This window comes from Alligator sinensis, unplaced genomic scaffold (assembly GCF_000455745.1).
Source record: "Alligator sinensis unplaced genomic scaffold, ASM45574v1 scaffold1241_1, whole genome shotgun sequence".
In the NCBI taxonomy this organism is placed as follows: Eukaryota; Metazoa; Chordata; order Crocodylia; family Alligatoridae; genus Alligator; species Alligator sinensis.
In genome coordinates, this window is record NW_005842202.1 from 312778 (window position 1) to 331586 (window position 18809).

Below are 18809 nucleotides of genomic sequence, written 5' to 3' on the forward strand. Positions count from 1 at the left end.
CAAAACTTGCAAGCTCACCATGGGCATGCAGTGCTGAGCTACACTCCCAGGACAGGACAGGACCTCCCAGGTCCTATGAAGTCTGTTGTTTGCTTGCGCCCCTACCCGATGTTAAATATAAATACACCTGCCGGTATGAGATTGCTAGCCCGAGTCTGTTGTTCTCCCCCTGGTCTTTCGGTAACTAGTGAATTCGATTCTCCCCTTCCCTTTGTATGACGTTGTTTCACTTGCCTCGAGCCGTGTGTGAGAGTTGTATATAATAAAATTGCTCCTCTCAAATTCAAAGCTATATGAAAACGTTTCTACTTTTATTTGAAGCAGATGGACAGATGGAAAACAACTTTCCAAAAGGAAAGAAAGAAGAAGCCCAATAAAAGCCACATGAAATAATTTTTCCGTAGAAGCAATAACCTGGTGTAGGCTAGATAGATAGCCGTGCTGCTGTTCCAGAGAAGCACCGAAATGAGAGCCAGGAGCCCCGGGGCCTGATTTTCATGTCTGCTCTGGGCCAGATCTGACATTCCTCACTCAGCTAAACCTCTTGCTGACTTCAGTGAGCCTTTGGCTCCTTTACTGCTTCAAGGAAGCCTGACACTTCATCAGAAACCTGGATTTTTTATTTTATAATCCCCCAACGTGATACAGGTTTGCTGCTGCTGCTGCCGACGTGTAGTTCAGCTAAGTGTCAGCTTTGTGAGGAGCTGGCTGGCTAATGGGGTTGGTAATGCACGCGGAGCATCTCAGCTGTAGTTCACTGGTTTAAATCAGACTCCTGTACTGGCAGCCGCGGAAAGCTGAGAGTAGCTGCTGGCTCTGCAACACCCAAGTGAGGTCTAAAGTTGCGCTTCCAGCGGCAATACATGAATTCCCCCGCATTGCACGTGGCAGAAACCTGTGCTCCCACATGGAGTGTGGATCCGTACCCTCAGGGCTTGTCTATGCTGGCTTTGTAGCCAGCCTGGCAGTGCTGACGGGAAGCGCAACCTGCCTACTCGCTCTTGCCAAGTCTGCAGAACAAGACATGGCAGCTGCTTTCGAACGGAGCCCAGCGTGTGCCCACAGCCATAGTCAGACTGCTTGGGCAGGCTCCTGGGCACAGACTCAGGATCACTCGTTGCCCAATTTGGGATGAGGTGTGTGTGCATCAGGCAGAGCAAGTGTTTTTGTGCTGCTCGGAGGCTGTGGCAGTCCCTCCATTCGAGGATGATTTCTCCCACGGCTCATTGATGGGTCTTGAGTTGATTGCGGGGATCGACGAGAGCAATTCCACGCAGCGATTCCTGGTAACCTCTCTGGCAGCCAAGAGCTACCGAACTGACCAAAACGCCAAAAGAGGTAAGAGGCCCATCCTCGAGCTGCAGACCTTGAAGTTGCAGGTCTTTCTGTAGGGCACAAGTCAGGCTTCCTCTCCTTTTCCTTCCTCTGTTCTCCGCTTGGAGGGTGAGAGGCTTTCCCTTGACACTGACTGCTGCTTGGGTGAGATTACGGCACCATTGGAGTCTGCCGGCAGCCAGCTCCTCCCAGCACTTGCTGCCCACAGGGGCAAATCTGCGCCCGGGCCCCAGGAACGCACGGCAGGCTCTGGCACATGCGGCCTGGGGGGCTCAGGGCCGAGGCTGCCAACTCTGACTCTATTCTTGGAGGTTTCCAAAACACCAGTGTGCCCACAACACAGCACGAACGTGCCCATGTGCCGGCGTAGATCAGTTAGGGATGACGGTGTAGAGACCGTCAAGAGGCCAAAGGCACGTTGCATGGATCGCATTCAACGTCTTGTATTTATTTTACTGAATGGCCTATCATTTACCCCCCAAGTGACTCTCAGCAGTCCCTTGGGGGTTGATATCTCATTCCTGGGGACTCCAGGGCAGGCCTGGAGGGTCGGCAGTGTCCCCTGAGTGTGACCAAGAGCTGCCGGGCATGCGGGGAGCCAGGGTCCAAGGGGAGGGGCCTCCACAGAAGGGGCGGAGCCCAGGCCGGGCTAGGCGACTTCCATGGCGACACGGTGGCCCCCAGCTTGGAGCCGGGCCATGGCTGGGCCGCTGGTGTTCGCGGGCTCGGCGGAGCACGACGCCAGCCTGGCCAAGGCCTTCTGGAGCTCCGTGACCCTGCAGCCGTTGCTCGAGTCCCGCCTGGGCCCGGCGGCGCCCCGGGAGCCCCGTGAGCGCGTGCCCCGGAGGCGCTGGGGATGGGGCTGGAGCCGGGGTGGGGGGCTCGGGGCAGGAAGTTAAGCTAACACCATCTTGCCTTGCAGGGAGGAAGGCGGTTGCCCCGGCGCCCCGGTATGGTGAGTGCCCGGCTGCGGAGGGCGGGAGTCCCGAGCTACACCTGGGTGAGCGTGGCCAGGTGCCCGGGAGAGCACTTGAACTGGGGCTGGCAGGGCATCTGCTCCAAGCGGGACCAGCCCCAGCTCCATCCTCCCAGCCAGGGCTTGTGGAGCCGGGTCTGAAACACCCCCTGGGGTGGAGAGACCACCACATCTCTGGGTAACCTGTCCCAGTGCTTCACCACCCTCCTAGTGGGAAAGTTTTCCTTAATATCCAACCTCAACCTCCCTTGCTGCAGCTTGAGCCCATTGCTGCTTGTCCTGTCCTCTGCCCCCACTGAGAACAGTCCAGCTCCATCCTCTTTGCAACCCCCCTGCGGGGAGCTGAAGGCTGCTATTCAATCCCCCTCGGTCTTCTCTTCTGCAGACTAAATCAGCCCAGTTCCCTCCGCCTCTCCTCACCAGTCCTGTCCCCCAGACCACAAACCATTTTCATTGCCCTCCACTGGTATCTCCAACTTGTCCACATCCTTTCTGTAGTGGGGGGCTCAAAACTGGGCACAGGACTCCCGATGTGGCCTCCTCAGTGCTGAATAGAGGGGAAGGATCACTGCCCTCGATCTGCTGGCAATGCTCCTACCAGTGCAGCCCAGGATGCTGTTAGGCTTCTTGGCACCAAGGGCTCGTAGCTGTCTCCTATCCAGCTTATTGTCCACTGTCACCCCAGGTCCTTTTCTGCAGAGCTGCTGCTAGTCCCCAGCCTGTACTGGTGCATGGGATTGCTCCATCCTATGTGCGAGACTTTGCACTTATCCTGATTAAGCCTCATGAGATGCAGGGCTATGTCTTGATACTTGATACCAGGCACTTGTGGGCCACTCTGTGACTCCAAATTACCCTGTAGCTCCTTTCTGCCCCTCTGTAAAGCCGGGCGAAGAGCAGGGCCCCAGAGGACTGGAGCTCATAGTGAGCTAGCTGTGGTCCAGATGGCCCTTACAGTGCTCGGGTAGGAGTGCCGTGTTGTGTAGTCACTGGCTTGATTCTGCGCCGTGTAGTCATTTGAGTGTGTTGTTTTATCTAGAGCTGGAACAAATCCCCCTGGAAGCCCAGAAGGCCCAGAAAGCTGAAGAAAAAGAAAAGTATCTTCAGAAGGTAAAATCTATTGGCTAAAAGATTCTGGCCCGGAGCTGTGACGTTGCTTAGACTCAGCTAGATGGTGGCTTGTGGGCTGTATAAGATGGACATATGTGGACTAAATGCGTTGCTTCCAACGTTATATCCAAGGAAACAGGTTCTGCTCTCTGCAGAGAAGAGAGACTCGTTTGGTGTCTTAGATCAGCCACAAGCTTCCCTCCCACCCCAGGAGCCTGTTTTCTAATGATAATATATCTGGCGGTTGGGGAAGAGCCCAGCCCCACTCCTGAAGCAGACTGCGTGGGTGCTGGGCTCCACACACACACAAGTCAGTGGCAGGAGTGGTTTGTGGCTCGGCCCTGTGGTTTGCTAAGCACCTGCTGCTAGAAGCCCTCTCTCCCCTCTTCCTTTTTGCTCAGCTGGAGGTGAGGGTGCCAGGCATATCAATGGGATCTGATGGCAAGGGAGGATGTAAGGATGCAGAATACCCCAGACTCTGCTAGTAATTGTCACCTTTGGTTGGGCGGTCATACCAATACCGTGTCGTCCTCCTCCTTTCCACCGACCGCAGAATGGCAATCCTGTGTGGATATGGCTGCTTTTTGTTGTTTCTGCACAAAACAGAGCCTGCCCTCATACCCAACAAATCAGCAAGGATAGGTTTCTAATAAACTACAGATCTGCGCTGCTGGAGCTCAGCTGCTAACATTGCGATGTAAAGAAAGTAGGTGTTTGGGTAGGGAGATCCTGCACCTCTCAGGATGGCCAAACATTAACATTTTGTGAAAACAGGTTGGGTTTTTTTTTTTTTCATATTCTGTGGCTATCAGAAATGTCTCCAAACCCTACTCAATGTAGTTGTTCTTGGAGAGGGAAATCTTGCCCTGTTGTATGGTTGTTTGATGTGCTGGGGTTTGGGAATTCGGAAATGAACCCAGAAGCAACCAGTAAGGCTGATGCAATATTTAGGTTGATGGAGTCCCTTGAATGTTTAAATATAATTAATTCCAGGTCTTTCCTTGGTTACTGCTAAGACACCAAGTAAGTACCACATTCACTTCAGTAAAGACAATGTGTGTGCCCATGTAGGTCTTTAATAGTGGTCTCAACACACCAGGTCCCCACCATTATTTCCCAGCATCGTGCTTGTCTCCTGCTATATTTGAAGGCTTTGATACCAGAGTGAAAGCAGTAAAATTTGTATAGTGATGTCTTTTTTTATGTATATAGTCACTGCTGTTGCTCTGATAACAGCCTGTGGCAAAAGGCAGCTTGTATTCATCCCAAATCAACTCTTTCATTTTGCGCGTGAAGGAAATCCCATGGTATCTCAAGGAAAAATGTCTCTTGCTGCATGTGCGGGAACATAACTTTGCACAGTCGCATTAGATGTATGCAGTTTGTAAGTCTGTTTGGAGCCATAAAACAAATATAGTATTATTTTCCCCGTAGAAGGCTTTTTATCTGATTATCCCCTCAAGGGGGGAGCTGGGATAATGAAATTACACAGTAAATCTGGGAGCGTGGAAGACAAATAGTGCATTTTATTAAAAGCATAAATTTGCAAATAATGAAGCACTTCCACCTTTTTTAGAGTTCTGAGGCAGCATTCATCCGAGTTTAAAAACTAATTATCCTGCTGCAGTAAAACCATTGTTTCGTGATGGGATTTGCAACGCTAATATCAAACGCGTAGCACTTAGCGGGTGAAGTACAGTTGGGGAAAGTGAGATGAGCACGAACTGCAAGGTTAGAGGCACATTTTAAAAGTATTCAGACAAGTTAGAAAACTTTCACCTCTGCTTTAATAGGCTTTTATGTTTCAAAGAGTGTGTGAAGGCTGCAAATTGCACGAAAAGCACGTGACATGCAAATGTCTCTGCACCTGAAAGCACAAATGGATTATGTAGGATACACTATAGGTTATGCAGAGTAGGACATTTGAGGTAGGTGAGGCAGCACGTTATAGGAAATGCTGCGGTAACCAATATACTAAATATTATGGATTAAGCAACGAGGAAACTTTTGCCCCTGCTTGCCTGGTGGAAAGGGTTGGCATGGACAAGGATGGATAGGGAAGGATTCACTTTACATGTTCCCATAATGCAGAGGCATCACAGCTGGCTCAGCACCACCTGCTCGTGACCTCGCTGCTCCAGTGAGCCTGCCTTTGAACCAGCCCTTTGGGGGTCATCCCTATCCAGTGGGGCTTAGAGCATCCCTGAGACTGCTTTAAGTCATGCTGGAGAGCCAAGGTGCAGGATGCCCCAGGTCCTGCTGCTGTTTCTGACCCCGTGCAGCTGAGCTCTACACACCTGCCCTCCTGACATCGCATAGCAGAGGCTGTATCTTGTGTATTTTTTGCACTATTCAGGCCCAACCCCACCTTGGGTCTTAACAGGGCTCCTTGGTTCTCTCAAGACCCCCTGGAATACAAGGCGTTAACAATTAGCAACTCTGCATCAAATCATCTCCCTCGTTTGGGTTTTTAATCAGTTAAAATAACCCTTTTCTAAATGGTTAATTATACACTCCAGGATTATGCGATTCAGTCATGCTGCCATATTAGAAAATTATTCAGGCACTTGTCACATGGGAGCACGCACCACTTGCATGTATTGACTAAAAGCCGACTAGGCTTTGGCTTTCTAGATGCCGATACATTCTGCAGAGTGAAACTTTTTTTGCAGTCGCCGGCAATATGACTGGTGAATTAATACTGCATATATTTCCCACGTAGCTGAGCCCAGGCATCTAAATCAAAGGCAAACATTAAATACTGTGATAAGGTTGCCAGTCTTACTCTGTAATTACAGTATATTTTCCTCATTTTAGTAAAATGTTTGGGTCTTTTTTTTTTTTTTTTTTTTAATGAAAAGCTTATATTCTAGGCCTGGGAAGGTGGCCAGAAGAAAGCAATCTGCGGTAGGTGCATAAAGGTGCTGAGCTCTGCAGTTTCTTTGGAGCAAGTCAGCAGTCCTGCTCTTTCCAATTAATAACCCTGTAATGCGTTTCATCCATTAGCAGCCATTAGGCCTTTCTTCTGAAAATGGGATTAACAGAGTAGCAGGCCTTTTTGCTGATTACTCGGTTCATTTTTTTTTTTAATTCTCCAACAATAGATGAAATCAGGATTGCGCAGCTTTGCATGTCACTCAGTCATAAGCAGAGCTGATTCATTCCAATGAAACAGTTACTTTATACAACTTTATACTTTATCAAGTAAGTCCAGGGAAATGATGATGAATACACCGAATGGAAGAAGGAGAATCTAATAAAGCTGTTGCTAGACTAGTGTAGCATTTTCTTTTCACAACTACATGGTCACTCTTCCTGTGTGGGGAGAGCGAAGGATCCAAGTTTTAGCTCTGCAAAGGGCGCTCTGCCCTGAGTAGGGAACAGAGTCAGTATTTTCAAAAGAGCAAGCTAAATGATGTTAATTATAATGCTGTAATTTCTCAAACTCCGAGGGTAATTTATTATAAACGGTTGTTCTAATTAGCCAGTTAGCTTACATGAAGCTAGAGTAACATGTGCAGAAACATAGCTGGTATCTTTCTAACATTCATTGGAGTGGATTTATCTATAATTCATTCATTCCCACAAGGATAGAGTATTGTGTGATTAACTAAGACATGACAGGCACAGCCATGCCAAGAAATCAGCCTACATCAGTGTGTCTAATGTAAGGCTGCCTGGCCTGTCCGAATAGATCAGGATATTGCTGTACAGTGCTTTTTGCTCTAGCCACTTCCTCCTCTTCCCGTGTTTGTCTCAGCCGTCTGTCTTCCACAGCTCCTTATCTCTGAATTAGTGCTAGGAGTGTAGATCACATCAAATATTCATTCAGCCATGGTACTGACGATTATCCCGCTACAAAACTCTTGCAAGACTTTGACAAGCCCATCACAGAAACCTCTGAGGATCTGTCTTCAGGGCAGATGCATCCTCTCACGGTTCACTGGAAAAGTAATAATTGAGTGGCTCAGTTTGCTGCACCCATGGATTATGCCCCCAAAAGTCTAACAGCTCACATAGGTCAGCGCAGCATCTGTAAGGACACGGTAACGTATGCAGAGCTTTGCTGCTTATGCCTGGGTTAGCTCTCCAGTGGACATAGATATATCTATATCTATAGAGAGATATAGATATAGATATCCTCAATGGTTTGTTAAAGGGTTTTGAGTGTCTCTTTCTCTCCTCTCTCTGTATTTTTTCACTTCCCATTGAAAACCACTAGCAGATTTGGTTGTATTAAATCCTAAATCAGTGCTGAGCATCATGGCTTAACCGCTGGAACGTGTCCGGTGCCAGCTAATCCTTTTTCATTTTGCTCTGCTGCAACAGCTACAACTTCGGCTTGCTTGTTGCCATTAGTGGCCTGGTGAATGCTGTAGGAGGCTGATTTCTGTGCTTTTACCACTGCATTAACCAGGGCGGATGAAATTTCTTAGGATTCTTTGTCCACCTCAATTCAAGTGCTGAAAAAATGGTGAATGATGTGGGTCCTGGTTAAAGAAAGGGGTTTGCAAGTATGATTATTTCCTTCATTTGGTAATCATTGGGTTTGAATGCCAAAATACTTACAAAGTGAGAATACCTTGGGATTTTTCATATGCCGAGGTTTGTTTTTTCTCTTGTACTGGTTGTAGGGATTTCCCAGAGTACTTGTCAAACTACTTTTCAGAATGACTGTATATGCTGTTCTCCAGCTTCAGCAGATAGCTTTTCCCCATCCTGCTGTTTGTTTCCAGCTAGCAAAAGTCCAGTGTGGTACTTGCAAGTAGTTTGATATCAGGGTATGGAAACAAAAGTACTGGCAAACTGATGTGACTAGTAATTGAAGCAATGTTTCTCATGCAAGCACTCTAGTTTTCAAACTGAGACTGTGTAGATCGGTGGTTCTCAAACTTTTTTTTTTTCCACAGACCACTTGAAAATTGCTGAGGGTCTCAGTGGACCACTTAATAAACTTTTTTTCTTTTACAAATCAAAGCACACCACTCATATTTTAAGATCAGTAGTCTTACCTTACAAGTATGGATATTCTCGATTCGTTCCACAACCTTTCTGTGGCCCATCTGGGTGGAGCTCGTGGCGCGGGCCACAGGTTTTCATAGATTTCATAGACATCAGGGCTGGAAGGGACCTCGGAAGATCATCGAGTCCAGCCCCCCGCCCAAAGGGCAGGAAGTCAGCTGGGGTCATAGGATCCCAGCAAGATAAGCATCCAGTTTCATCCAGTTGAGAACCTCTGGTGTAGAGAGAGTAGTTTTGAAGGCAAACGGGACATTCATTTACCTTCTCATAAGCCAGAAGACCAAAGAGCATTCATTGAAAAAGCATCTGGAAGTATTACATGGTTTGACATTCTGGGGGAATCCCGGCCCCTGAAGCCGCCAGGTCTCTTGACCTTGATGTCGGTGGGACCAGGATCTCACACTCTGACTTTAAGTCATTTTTATAGATTAGGAGAGAATGGGTTTCCAGGAAAAATATAATCAGGATGAAAGGGGCCATCCATTCAAGGACTCTGGCTGAGCAATTTTGATATGATTAAAGTTGTGGATGAAAAACCTAAATACTCCTACTTTTGTAGTTTTGCATATTGTTAGCTCACTATTTGTAAATAGGTTTATCTCTCTGTGCTGGATCCCAAATCAAGGAAGATTGGTCTTATCAGAGCTCTCTGCAGAGTCCTAGGAGCAAAACCTCATGTCTTAAAACATAGGCAGACAAGGGTCTTTGGGTAGATGTGATATCATTTATTAGACCAAATAAATGGTAGGACGAATTGTTCTTTACAAGCTTTCAGGGGGCTCCCTCTGTTTGAAGAAGGGTGTTTGTACCTAAAAGCTTGCAAAGAACAATTTGTCCAACTATTTAGTTGGCCTAATAAAAGATATTACATTTACCCAAAGAACCTTGTCTGCCTGTGTCCTAAGACGAACAACCAACACCCCCAAAACACGTCTTAAAACATTGCACTCTTGTGGATTCTGGCAAAAAAGATGCAAAATGTGTTGTCTGTTAAGCAGTTTCTTCTGCTCTTATTATACATTCCTTCTAGTTTTCAGCTCTGAGAAAGGGAGGGTTTATTTTGAATCTGCAAACTTCAGTTGAATTCAATTAAATTTCTTTGCACTTGAAATGGTAAATATGTTTCCTCCCAGGCCAAGAGAAGAGATGAAATACTAGCTCTGCTGAGGAAGCAACGAGAAGAACGGATCACGGTGAGGCTGCTTGCTTTTTAGATTAGTGTCTGACGTGTCTGTCTCAAGGCAGTCTTTCCTTCGCCTGTTCTGCAACACAGCATGGGCTACCAAAGCTACCCTGATGAGCCTCGTGGTGCTAGCAGTAGGTGATTTCTAGTCTGAGAAGCATCTTGCGAGTAAGATGCACATTAGTTTGGATGTTAATGGACATTGAGAAAAGGAAGCACAATGCCTCCATCTTTCCTTCTAATCTGGACAGTGAATATAGGGAAGGGTCCATGGATACAGGGAAGTAGTACAGCATATAGGCAAAGTGGCCAAGGGTGTAACTGGCCATGGCTTGGGCTGGCTTTTATTTTTAAGATGGCATAGGTTATACCAAAAGACTACCATAGCAGCCATAATCAGGCAGCTACTTTCTTGTGAGACGTTGAGATAGAAGAGGGACCTGAGGAAGGACTAAAATGTGACCTTGTAGAGAAGCCCAGGTCTGACATTTCCTGCTTTAGCATGGGGAGGAAGGTGTAGAGCTGTCGATGAGAGAAGCAGGCAGGGGCTGAGGCTGGCATCATCAATAGGGAGGAGGTGAGAAATGAGACAACACTGGGGGATCCATGGTCGTTGTGTTTTGTTGTAAGTAGTAGCCTATAAATAATGAGAATGGAAATTAAATGCAAAGCAAAATAAAGATAAAATTAACTGAAACTTGTATGGGCATCAGTAAGAGAAGAAACACTTCCGTTCATTTTAATTAATCACTTTTTAATACAACTCAAAGGGAGTAGCTACAATTCTCAATTAAATGCAGTGGAGGAGACTTTACAGCCTCTTGGCTTTTTTTCAGACCTCAGTTCTGCATTTCCCCCTGTCAGCTTTTCCACTCTAACACCCTATCGGCAAAGCTTTATAGGGAAGCTGCAAAACTCGCTGAGGTCCTGCCTGCCTGAATAAAGGCATTCCCTTTCTGCAGAGGCATTCAGTTAGGTATATCGTATGAACCAGAACACGTCCTGCCGAAGAGCCACACACCCTACTTGATAGAAAGAAGTACCAGCTAACAGAAGGGAGCAATGCTAAAGTTTTTTTTCAGACAGATAAATACAAGGATTTGAAATGGTGACTTGAGAAAGCAAGATGTCATAAGATGAAGCCTTTAGTTTAAAAGAAAAATATGGTGTTAATATGAAAAGGGTCCTTTTCTTTTTTCCTTCCATTTATTCCACGGATGTAAAGTGCTTCATAATAAGTCCTTCCTTTTCTGAGAGTTTATTCAAATCTGGGCCAAAAAATGTCTGTTGTATAAGACTCTTTCCAAGTGCTAGCAATTAAAGCATAATACAAAGGCCTGGTGATATTTCTTGTGTTTAGAAGCTAAATTGCTACAAGCACGTCCGCCAATAATAGTCTGTAATTCTTCTCATGTTTGCTGCTTGTTTTTATGCATTAATTTTATGTGCTGTTATATGTGGACTAGATATACTACTAAATTACAGAAACACCTGATCTACTTGCAAATTAGTTTTTTTGGCTCTGTGTTTGTGTAAAACTGTCCTCTCCTCTAAGATTAGCTGTCTAAGCTTAGAATGGATTAAAGCGGTGTCTAAAATCTTTCTTTTTCAGAAAGAATTGATTGCTCGTCTACATAAACCAAAGACCCGAGCAGGCCAGGAAAGGTAATGCATGCAAAAGTTTTTTATAAGGATTTCATTCTATCCAGATGACTTATCCAACCAAAGACGCCAGCCACAAAATGCAGCATTTTTGCAAATCTTCAAAAGCTTCCTTTTTTTCATGCCCTGCTAAGAGTTTGGCCACTATAAATATACATTGTCATGTCACACTGTCAAATTGATCTGAAGGCTGCCAATACATGCACAGGAGACCATCTGTTGCCTTGAGTAGGACATCTCGGGTCAGTAAAGTCATTCGCGCTCTGCCGTGTTTGCAGAAGCGGGAAGGCCTGTCCTGCAGATGCCCCTGCCTGGGTGGACTTCTGCAGAGCCCTGTCAAAGCATGAGTAGCTCTGCACCCAGGCAGATGTGTTTGCAAGACATAGTCTGAAAACTGCAGCGCTCAAAGTATATGCGGACTTTGAGTAGGCTGCTTCTCAAGATGAAATACTGCGCTAAATGATCTGATCCAGCAAGGGAATTCCTGAAGGTACTGAGGGATCCTGGGGCTTGTGATGAACGTTGGCAGTGCAATTGCTGATCTGATTTATGTTCTGCTGAACAGCTTCCTCTTGGGCACTTGGACGTGACCTCACCGATGATGTAAATTCTGTTCTTTCCCATTGTCAGCGAACACCTGTAAAAACAAACAGGATCCCAGCAAATATCCGATAGGGAGTGGGTGATTTGATCTATGGTGCGAGTAGAAGCCCAAGTTTAAGGTCATAGCACTGTTACTTTCAGACCTCGGCAATTGGAAAAGGTTATAAAACTCCCACAATTGAATTGGTTGTCACGGCTTGGCTATGGGTCGTGCTGGACAGGAACAGGAGTGTATAATGCATGCATTTCTCTCTGGATCTCTCTGGGTAAAAGGAAATGTCACTTGACTAGATAATAAAAAGCAGTTTACAGACGTGGCCTTGGACACAAATGATGCCTGTAGATTAAAAATGAAAGCCACTGCTGTCTCACACTGTTGTGCAGCTGCTTCCCTGAGCCTGCCCTTGTCGAGCTGTACTGTGAACCTGGCGCTGTCCTGATGAGGGGCAACGCGTGTCGTTTTAGTGGCAGGGCTGCTGCGATACGTGTTCATGTACCCAAGGGGAGACTTGAGCCGGCATTAAAAAGCCCTGCTTCTTGCAGGACAGCACAGATGGCATCTATCCAGGTAGCCCTTTCTACAAAGTATATTTGAGATTTTCATCTCAGCAGTAAATCAGAGCTTGTTCATTGGTGTAACTAAATAAGTCATTTTGCCTAAGAAACTAAAAGGTTTTGGAGTGGGCAGCCTTGCTTCCTCTTGGTGGCTCTTTCCATCTCTTCCCAACAGCACAGCATCTCCAGGGCATGTAGTACTGCAAGAGACCCCTGGGATTTCAGCTCCTTGCATTTTTTCCTTTCAGTAATATTACTCATGCTCTTTTATTTCTGTGGTGGAGGGGGCCAGTCGCACTGATAGTTTTGCCCCAGATACTGAGAAGGTTGGGCAGCTCGCAAGCAGATAAAAGGGGGAAAAAAGTGCATTTGCTGCAAAGTAGTTCTTTATGGATAGGGACAGACCAAGAAATGATATCGAGTTAAAAGGGGAGGGATTTACATTGCATCAGTTGATCTGCAATAACTATGTTGTGTGTCTGCTCCATGCTGCACTAAGTAGCCGCTAAGCCGTGGTGATTCTGCAGGTGTTGCGTTCAGAGAGAAAGTGCCCCAGTTCAGCTCCCGCTTTAGTGCAGGACACAATGGACACACGCAACGATTGGCACGGATCTGGTGGTGCGCCGTAAGTACTTATCCCTGTTTTAACTTGGTATCATTTGTCTGTCTCTGTCTACACACCTCTAAACAGCCTGAAGTTATCGTCTTTGAAACTGCTGGCCTGACGCTTAGTTCACAGCATTTGGCTGGGCATTTTCTCCCGTTTAAAAGCTGTGAATAGTTCAGTAAGAGCATCATTTTTCTCACACCCTTCTCCACCTTCAAGAAGGTCCGGCCATTGAAAACATACAAATGAAAGGCCAAACTGTGGATTTTTTCCACTCGGGTGTGATTCCCACCTTTACATCAGGATGTAAAAACTGAGAAACCGCCAGAGATGCAGAAGGTAGCCTCAACAGTGTTGAAAGTAAATCCTTCAGAAAAAAACACTAGATATTACACGTAGTGAAATGATAACCAATGCCATGATTTGTGAGTGATTATGCCACCTTCCTATGTCCAGAACGAACTAGAAAAGAAGATGGAAATAGCAAGAGGGGTATTAAGGATGAAGCCAGGACGTGTGCCACTGGGCAGGTAGGGGAAGGGGCAAATGACGGAGATGATCCCTCCCTGAGTCTCACGGTACTTAGAGGGGGAAAGGCAAATGACGGAGATGATCCTTCCCTGAGTCTCACGGTACTTAGAGGGGGAAACTCAGGGGACCCGACAACACAAAGGATACGCAGAGGACAGCCCCGTGCGGACAGGAGTGATGGCGCCTTGTTCACACCTCGTCTGATGGTGCCAGAAGCCTTTACATTCATATTTGTCTTAGGCAGCTGCTTAAAGAAAGCTGACCTATAGTTCAGTATATTCCTGTATTCGAACCTTTTTAAGAACATTTGCCTTGCATCCGCCACCACAGCACACACGGAGCTGCCCTTCGTAGTGATTTCGGTAAGCTCACCCAGAGCAGACGCTATCGATTCCTGGAATCTTTCATTAGAATAATTGTGGGTTGTTGTTTTTTAAATGGCCTCAGGAGAAATGATAGGATCCTATCAATTTTGCTAATGTCTTGTAAAATATTTATAGCCTTTATTGGCTGAGATGATCCCTGTTTCCAGTGACAGCTCAGATGAATCGCTAAGGAAATACCTATTTGCAGGGAATTTCTTGTGTCTGAATGTGATGCCTCTGCCTGGGCAGAATCCTTCTCATCTCCTTCTGCCGTTAGTAGATTCCCTCTTCCCACTCTCCCCATTCACACTATTCCTGACCTCACCAACTCCATGATTCATCCATCTATGTGTTTCCATAGACCTTCACCTCCCGAGAATTAAATAAACAGAAATCGGTCTTCCTCCCCAGGATGCAGGGGAAATAGCTTGAATAGTTCACAGCACTGAATAAGTTTATTTTGGGTTTATTTAGATAAGGACTTGTCTATGTACACAAGCTGTATCATTTTCACTTTCCTATTAGCATTAACTATAACACCCACCTCTTGAAGTAGACAGAATAAGGTACTTATAAGGACAACGGAAAAGTGTATATTCCCACGTGTGATAGGGAATAAACTACACACTTACATACTCGCATGATTGCATGCTAAAGGTTTTAATGGCATAATTATTATTTCAGCAACAAAATCACAGCCCTGGCATAGTTACACTAAATATACACATATAAAATCTGAAGACCAGATATACACACAAAATCTGTGGACCAGATCATATTTGGTTAGCTGTTTTTTGCGTGTGTGTGTGTGTGTGTGTTTTTAGAGTTTTTTGAAGGGCAGCCAAGTCAAGGAGAGATGTAAATGTGGTGAGGCCCGCAGCTGTTTGGTCTTGTATGAATGAGTCCTATGAGCAGTTAGATATTCACACATAAAGTATCTGGCACTTAGACAGCTTGGGCCCTGCTCTGGTCCTGCTGTGATCATGAGTCTCTGGCATCAGTCAACTGGTTTTGTAGCTGCAATCGGTTGTAGCTGTTGCGACTGAAAAGAATGATTTGTTCTCTCCGGTTCGGCTGCTTGTAAGGGTTTGCCTTTCAGGATCGTGAACTTGAGTAGGACTCATGCATTCAACAGGCTATTTATTCTGTTCTCATCCTCTGTAAGTTGTGACTCTTCCCCTTTGTCTGAGTTTGCTTCTCTTCCTGTCTGAGCAGCTCCTCATGGATGCCACATCACTTCCTTCAACTAAACATGGTAACAAGTGAACTTCTCACATTTCCTGCCAGCCCATTTCTTCATCAATTTTGCAAAGTCCAGCATCTTTTCTGCCACTCAAGCTTGTAATTCTGGGGTTGATGATAATTATACCAATGAAAGTCAAGAAACAGATATTAAAGCAGCACTTGGTGTTGGACATAAACATCTCTAAGCAAGGAAAACGTGTCCCCTGCCATAGGCTTAAGCACTGCAGGACAGTATTTATTGATGTTTAGCCTTTGCTAGTCTAAAGAGCCCCTCTTAGTGCTGCAGCCTGAGGGCCCAGTGGTCAAAGAGAAGTATGCTAGGGTGACTTACGACCACTTTCCATTTCCACCCCACTGTTGTGGGGTGCACCACAATGCACCCCACATGATCTGGCAACACCAACACCAGAAGCAGTGGCCTGTGCAGAATATTGGGAACAGACCCTATAGAAAGGTTGGATTGGAGACCCAACAACGAAAAAGGCTTTCCATTTCAGTTTGGAGTCTCAGTAGCTGCCTGTAATATTTCTGGGGGGGGGGGGGGGGGGGGGTTGGGGTTGTGAGCATCTAATTTTGCTTTTCACATTGGCACAGAAAAGCTGATCAATTGGATTGCACATTTCACAGAGATTCTGGAAATAGCTATTTCACAAACCCAGAGCTGTAGGGTGAAACTTAGACAAGAGCCTAACTGAGTTAGGAGCACAAATTCCTTTGACCCGTCTCGTGCCTGGTTCTTCTAAGTGACATAGTTGCTTTTGAAAGTTGCACTTTTAATGTCTGAACAAATGCTTTTGCCTCTTCTTCCTTTGCCTTCCAAGTTTAAAGTCACTGCATGTAGGCTCCTGGCCTCCAGATTCATGCCTGACTTTGGCCTGTATCTAGTTTGTTATGCACACAATGTAGTCTGGCTGGGACTGTGCGCCGTGTGTCAAGGTGAGCCGGAGTGTGCATCTTTGTATAACTGGGTTCATAGTAAAGAGCAACTCTGCACAACTCCATTTTAACATGAAGCTGTTGGTCTGGGACTTAGCAAAGCATTAGAAGAAAATGTTTGGAATGAAAAAATACTGCTTGGCGTTGACAGCTCCCTTTGGCTTTTGCTTGCTTTGCAGAATTGGACAAAAAAGCAAAAAGTGGGGTGTTCTCAAGTAGTCAGTGATCAGTCAATAATGGCAGTTACTGCAGCCAGCATTCAAGGACTGCGTCAACCATTTTCTGTATCTAACCTGGCTCCATTATTTCCAACAGGGCAATGGCATCTGATTCTGATGTTAATGATCAAGAAACAGTAAAGGCTCTTGTTTAGTTCAACTAAATTGACTGACTGGAAGAAAAAAAGAATTTGTCTCTTTGCTTCAGAAAGACTATCCTTCTGACAGGCCAGTTCTGCTTTGACTTTTAGCCATGTGAATTCCTACTTTGATTACATTTCGAGTTCTTCCTACTGAGACGTGCACAGCTCTGCCAAAAGCTACAGATGGAGTTCGAGCAACTCTTCAGTGCCTCCATAAATTTCTTTTGTACTTTGTTTTGTAAAAAGTCAAAGCTATAAACATTTAATCCAAATAAATTAGTTGTAAGAGCAAACACTTAATTTTCTTAGTGAATTGCTTTTTAGATCGTCACGTGGCACTGTGATTTGAGAAACGCTGAGATTTTATTTTTAAATCAGACTCATATTTTCCTTGGTCTTGGCCAACAGACAGCACATGTCGTCTGCCTCTGAGTCACTGGAGCCCATATCGGAGCTGCTGCATAAGGTTACTGTATGGCATGATACAATAATATAGTGTTACTAGTTTTACCATCACAGAAAGCATAAATGCCTCCAAGGTGTGTCATCTTTCTTAATGCTTAAAAACATATAATCCTTCCAGAGTTTGAGCCTTGATCATTCAGAACTGGATTGCAATTGAATTCAGTGCATAAACTCATTGAATTAGCAAATCCTAGCTACATTAGCTAGCATCCCACACTTCTGTGACAGCACAAAATGGCTCTTGGAGTTTTTTCTGCTCTCTTGACATCTTCTAATGTAGTGCGGGCGTATCATAGGACTTAGTTCGCACCCTTTTTCTCGGCATGCAGGAAACAAAATTGCTTGTTGTAATGAGCTCTTTTCCAAAGCTGTCAGCATAAAAAATGTGTGTAACTACTACACAAAAATGCTAGCAAAGCATTTTGGAGGCAGTGAACTGCAGACCTCTGAGCGTTTGCCCTTGCGGGTCATCCAGACGAGAGTCATTTCACACTTTTCTAGCACTTGCAGGATCTTACTGCCAGAAGCAAAGGCAAGTTTTATAGTTTCTTCAGAGCCTGTGCTGTGAATGGGTCAGTGTTGATGTGCAATTGTGCATTGCTCTGAGGACACAGTCTGGTGCAGAAAATATGTACCTCCTTATTTCCAGCACAGATTTATCCAGCAATTGCTACTATCAAATGTCAAGCATCTTTTGGCTTGGAAATATTAATTCTCAGCTTTAATTTGCCCAGTACTTGAACAGGAAAGGAGAAGAGAAACCCAGCTGTTGCAGGAAGCAAATCTGAAGGTTGAGTTAGGAAGTACCAATCCATCTGCGTCAGCGCTGAGCCAAGCCCTGACAGTTTCTGGTCATGAAACGTCCTATATGTGCGAACATTAGAAATAAAGAAGAGGACAGCACTTGCATGCCACAGAGCTGGGCTTGGTAGAAAAACCTGAACAGAACAGATGCAAACTGAAACTGTTAGATGCACACAATAGAGAAACATGACTCGAAATTGCTGAAAAGGCCCTGGCTATGCGAGTCTGCAGTATTCTGTGACTATTGCTAGGGCATGCAATTAATGACTTATCCAAGGGGTTTTCATTCCTCTGAGCCTTGCTAGTCAGCTTCCATGGATCACTTGTCTACTGAAGCCTGACGGATTTTTTTTTTTAATTAAATAAATCTGACAATGTCTGTCAGCTCTGAATTCACTCCAAACCTAAAGGAACAAATAGCTTCAGCTATGCTACATAATATCTTATTTAAGCAGATGCTAGGTAAAGAGGAGGAGCACACAGATAATGAATGCACTCATGAGAATTAGGTAAGGAGTTGTTAGGGAAGTTTGGATAACAATATGTTTACCCCCACCCCCCAAGATCTGTTATAAGGCGGATATTACATGAGATATTTATATATACACATTTCTTCATAGCTCCAAAAATTGATGAGTGCTGCAGCACCTGTTGCCATTTTTGTGTCCAAATCAGCAGAATTTTAATGATAATTTCTGCTACTGCAGTGCAATCTTGAGTCTTGGATCTGGTTTGGGAGGGGCTCTGAGTGAGCAGCGCAGTATACATTCACTTGAATAATTTAAGGAAAAATGACTTGAAAATGCTGACACTTCATGCAATGGAGACGGGGATATTTTTAACTTTCCCTCTTGGAGCCCTTACAGAGCAACTTCCAGGAAACTACTACAGAGACTGTAGAGGAATAGCTCGCTAGAGCTTATTTTACCTCTAATGTGAAAATATCCAACATCTTCCAATGAAGTGAAGGCTTGTCTTTGGTTTCTTGAAATGCTATAATTATTTCAGTGACTTTGTTGCTCACAAAAATCATCTGCAACAGAATTGCC

General features: G+C 45.2%; 1 protein-coding gene across 1 annotated transcript; it reads left to right on the forward strand.

The window, feature by feature from the left end:
* The first annotated feature begins 1229 nt into the window (after nucleotides 1-1229).
* On the forward strand, nucleotides 1230-16503 carry CUNH11orf88 (chromosome unknown C11orf88 homolog). Its single transcript, XM_025207633.1, has 6 exons — nucleotides 1230-1338; nucleotides 2258-2290; nucleotides 3351-3421; nucleotides 9577-9636; nucleotides 11239-11291; nucleotides 16446-16503. The coding sequence occupies exons 1-6, from the start codon at nucleotides 1230-1232 to the stop codon at nucleotides 16501-16503; spliced, it is 384 nt and encodes a 127-aa protein (XP_025063418.1).
* The last annotated feature ends 2306 nt before the right edge of the window (nucleotides 16504-18809 follow it).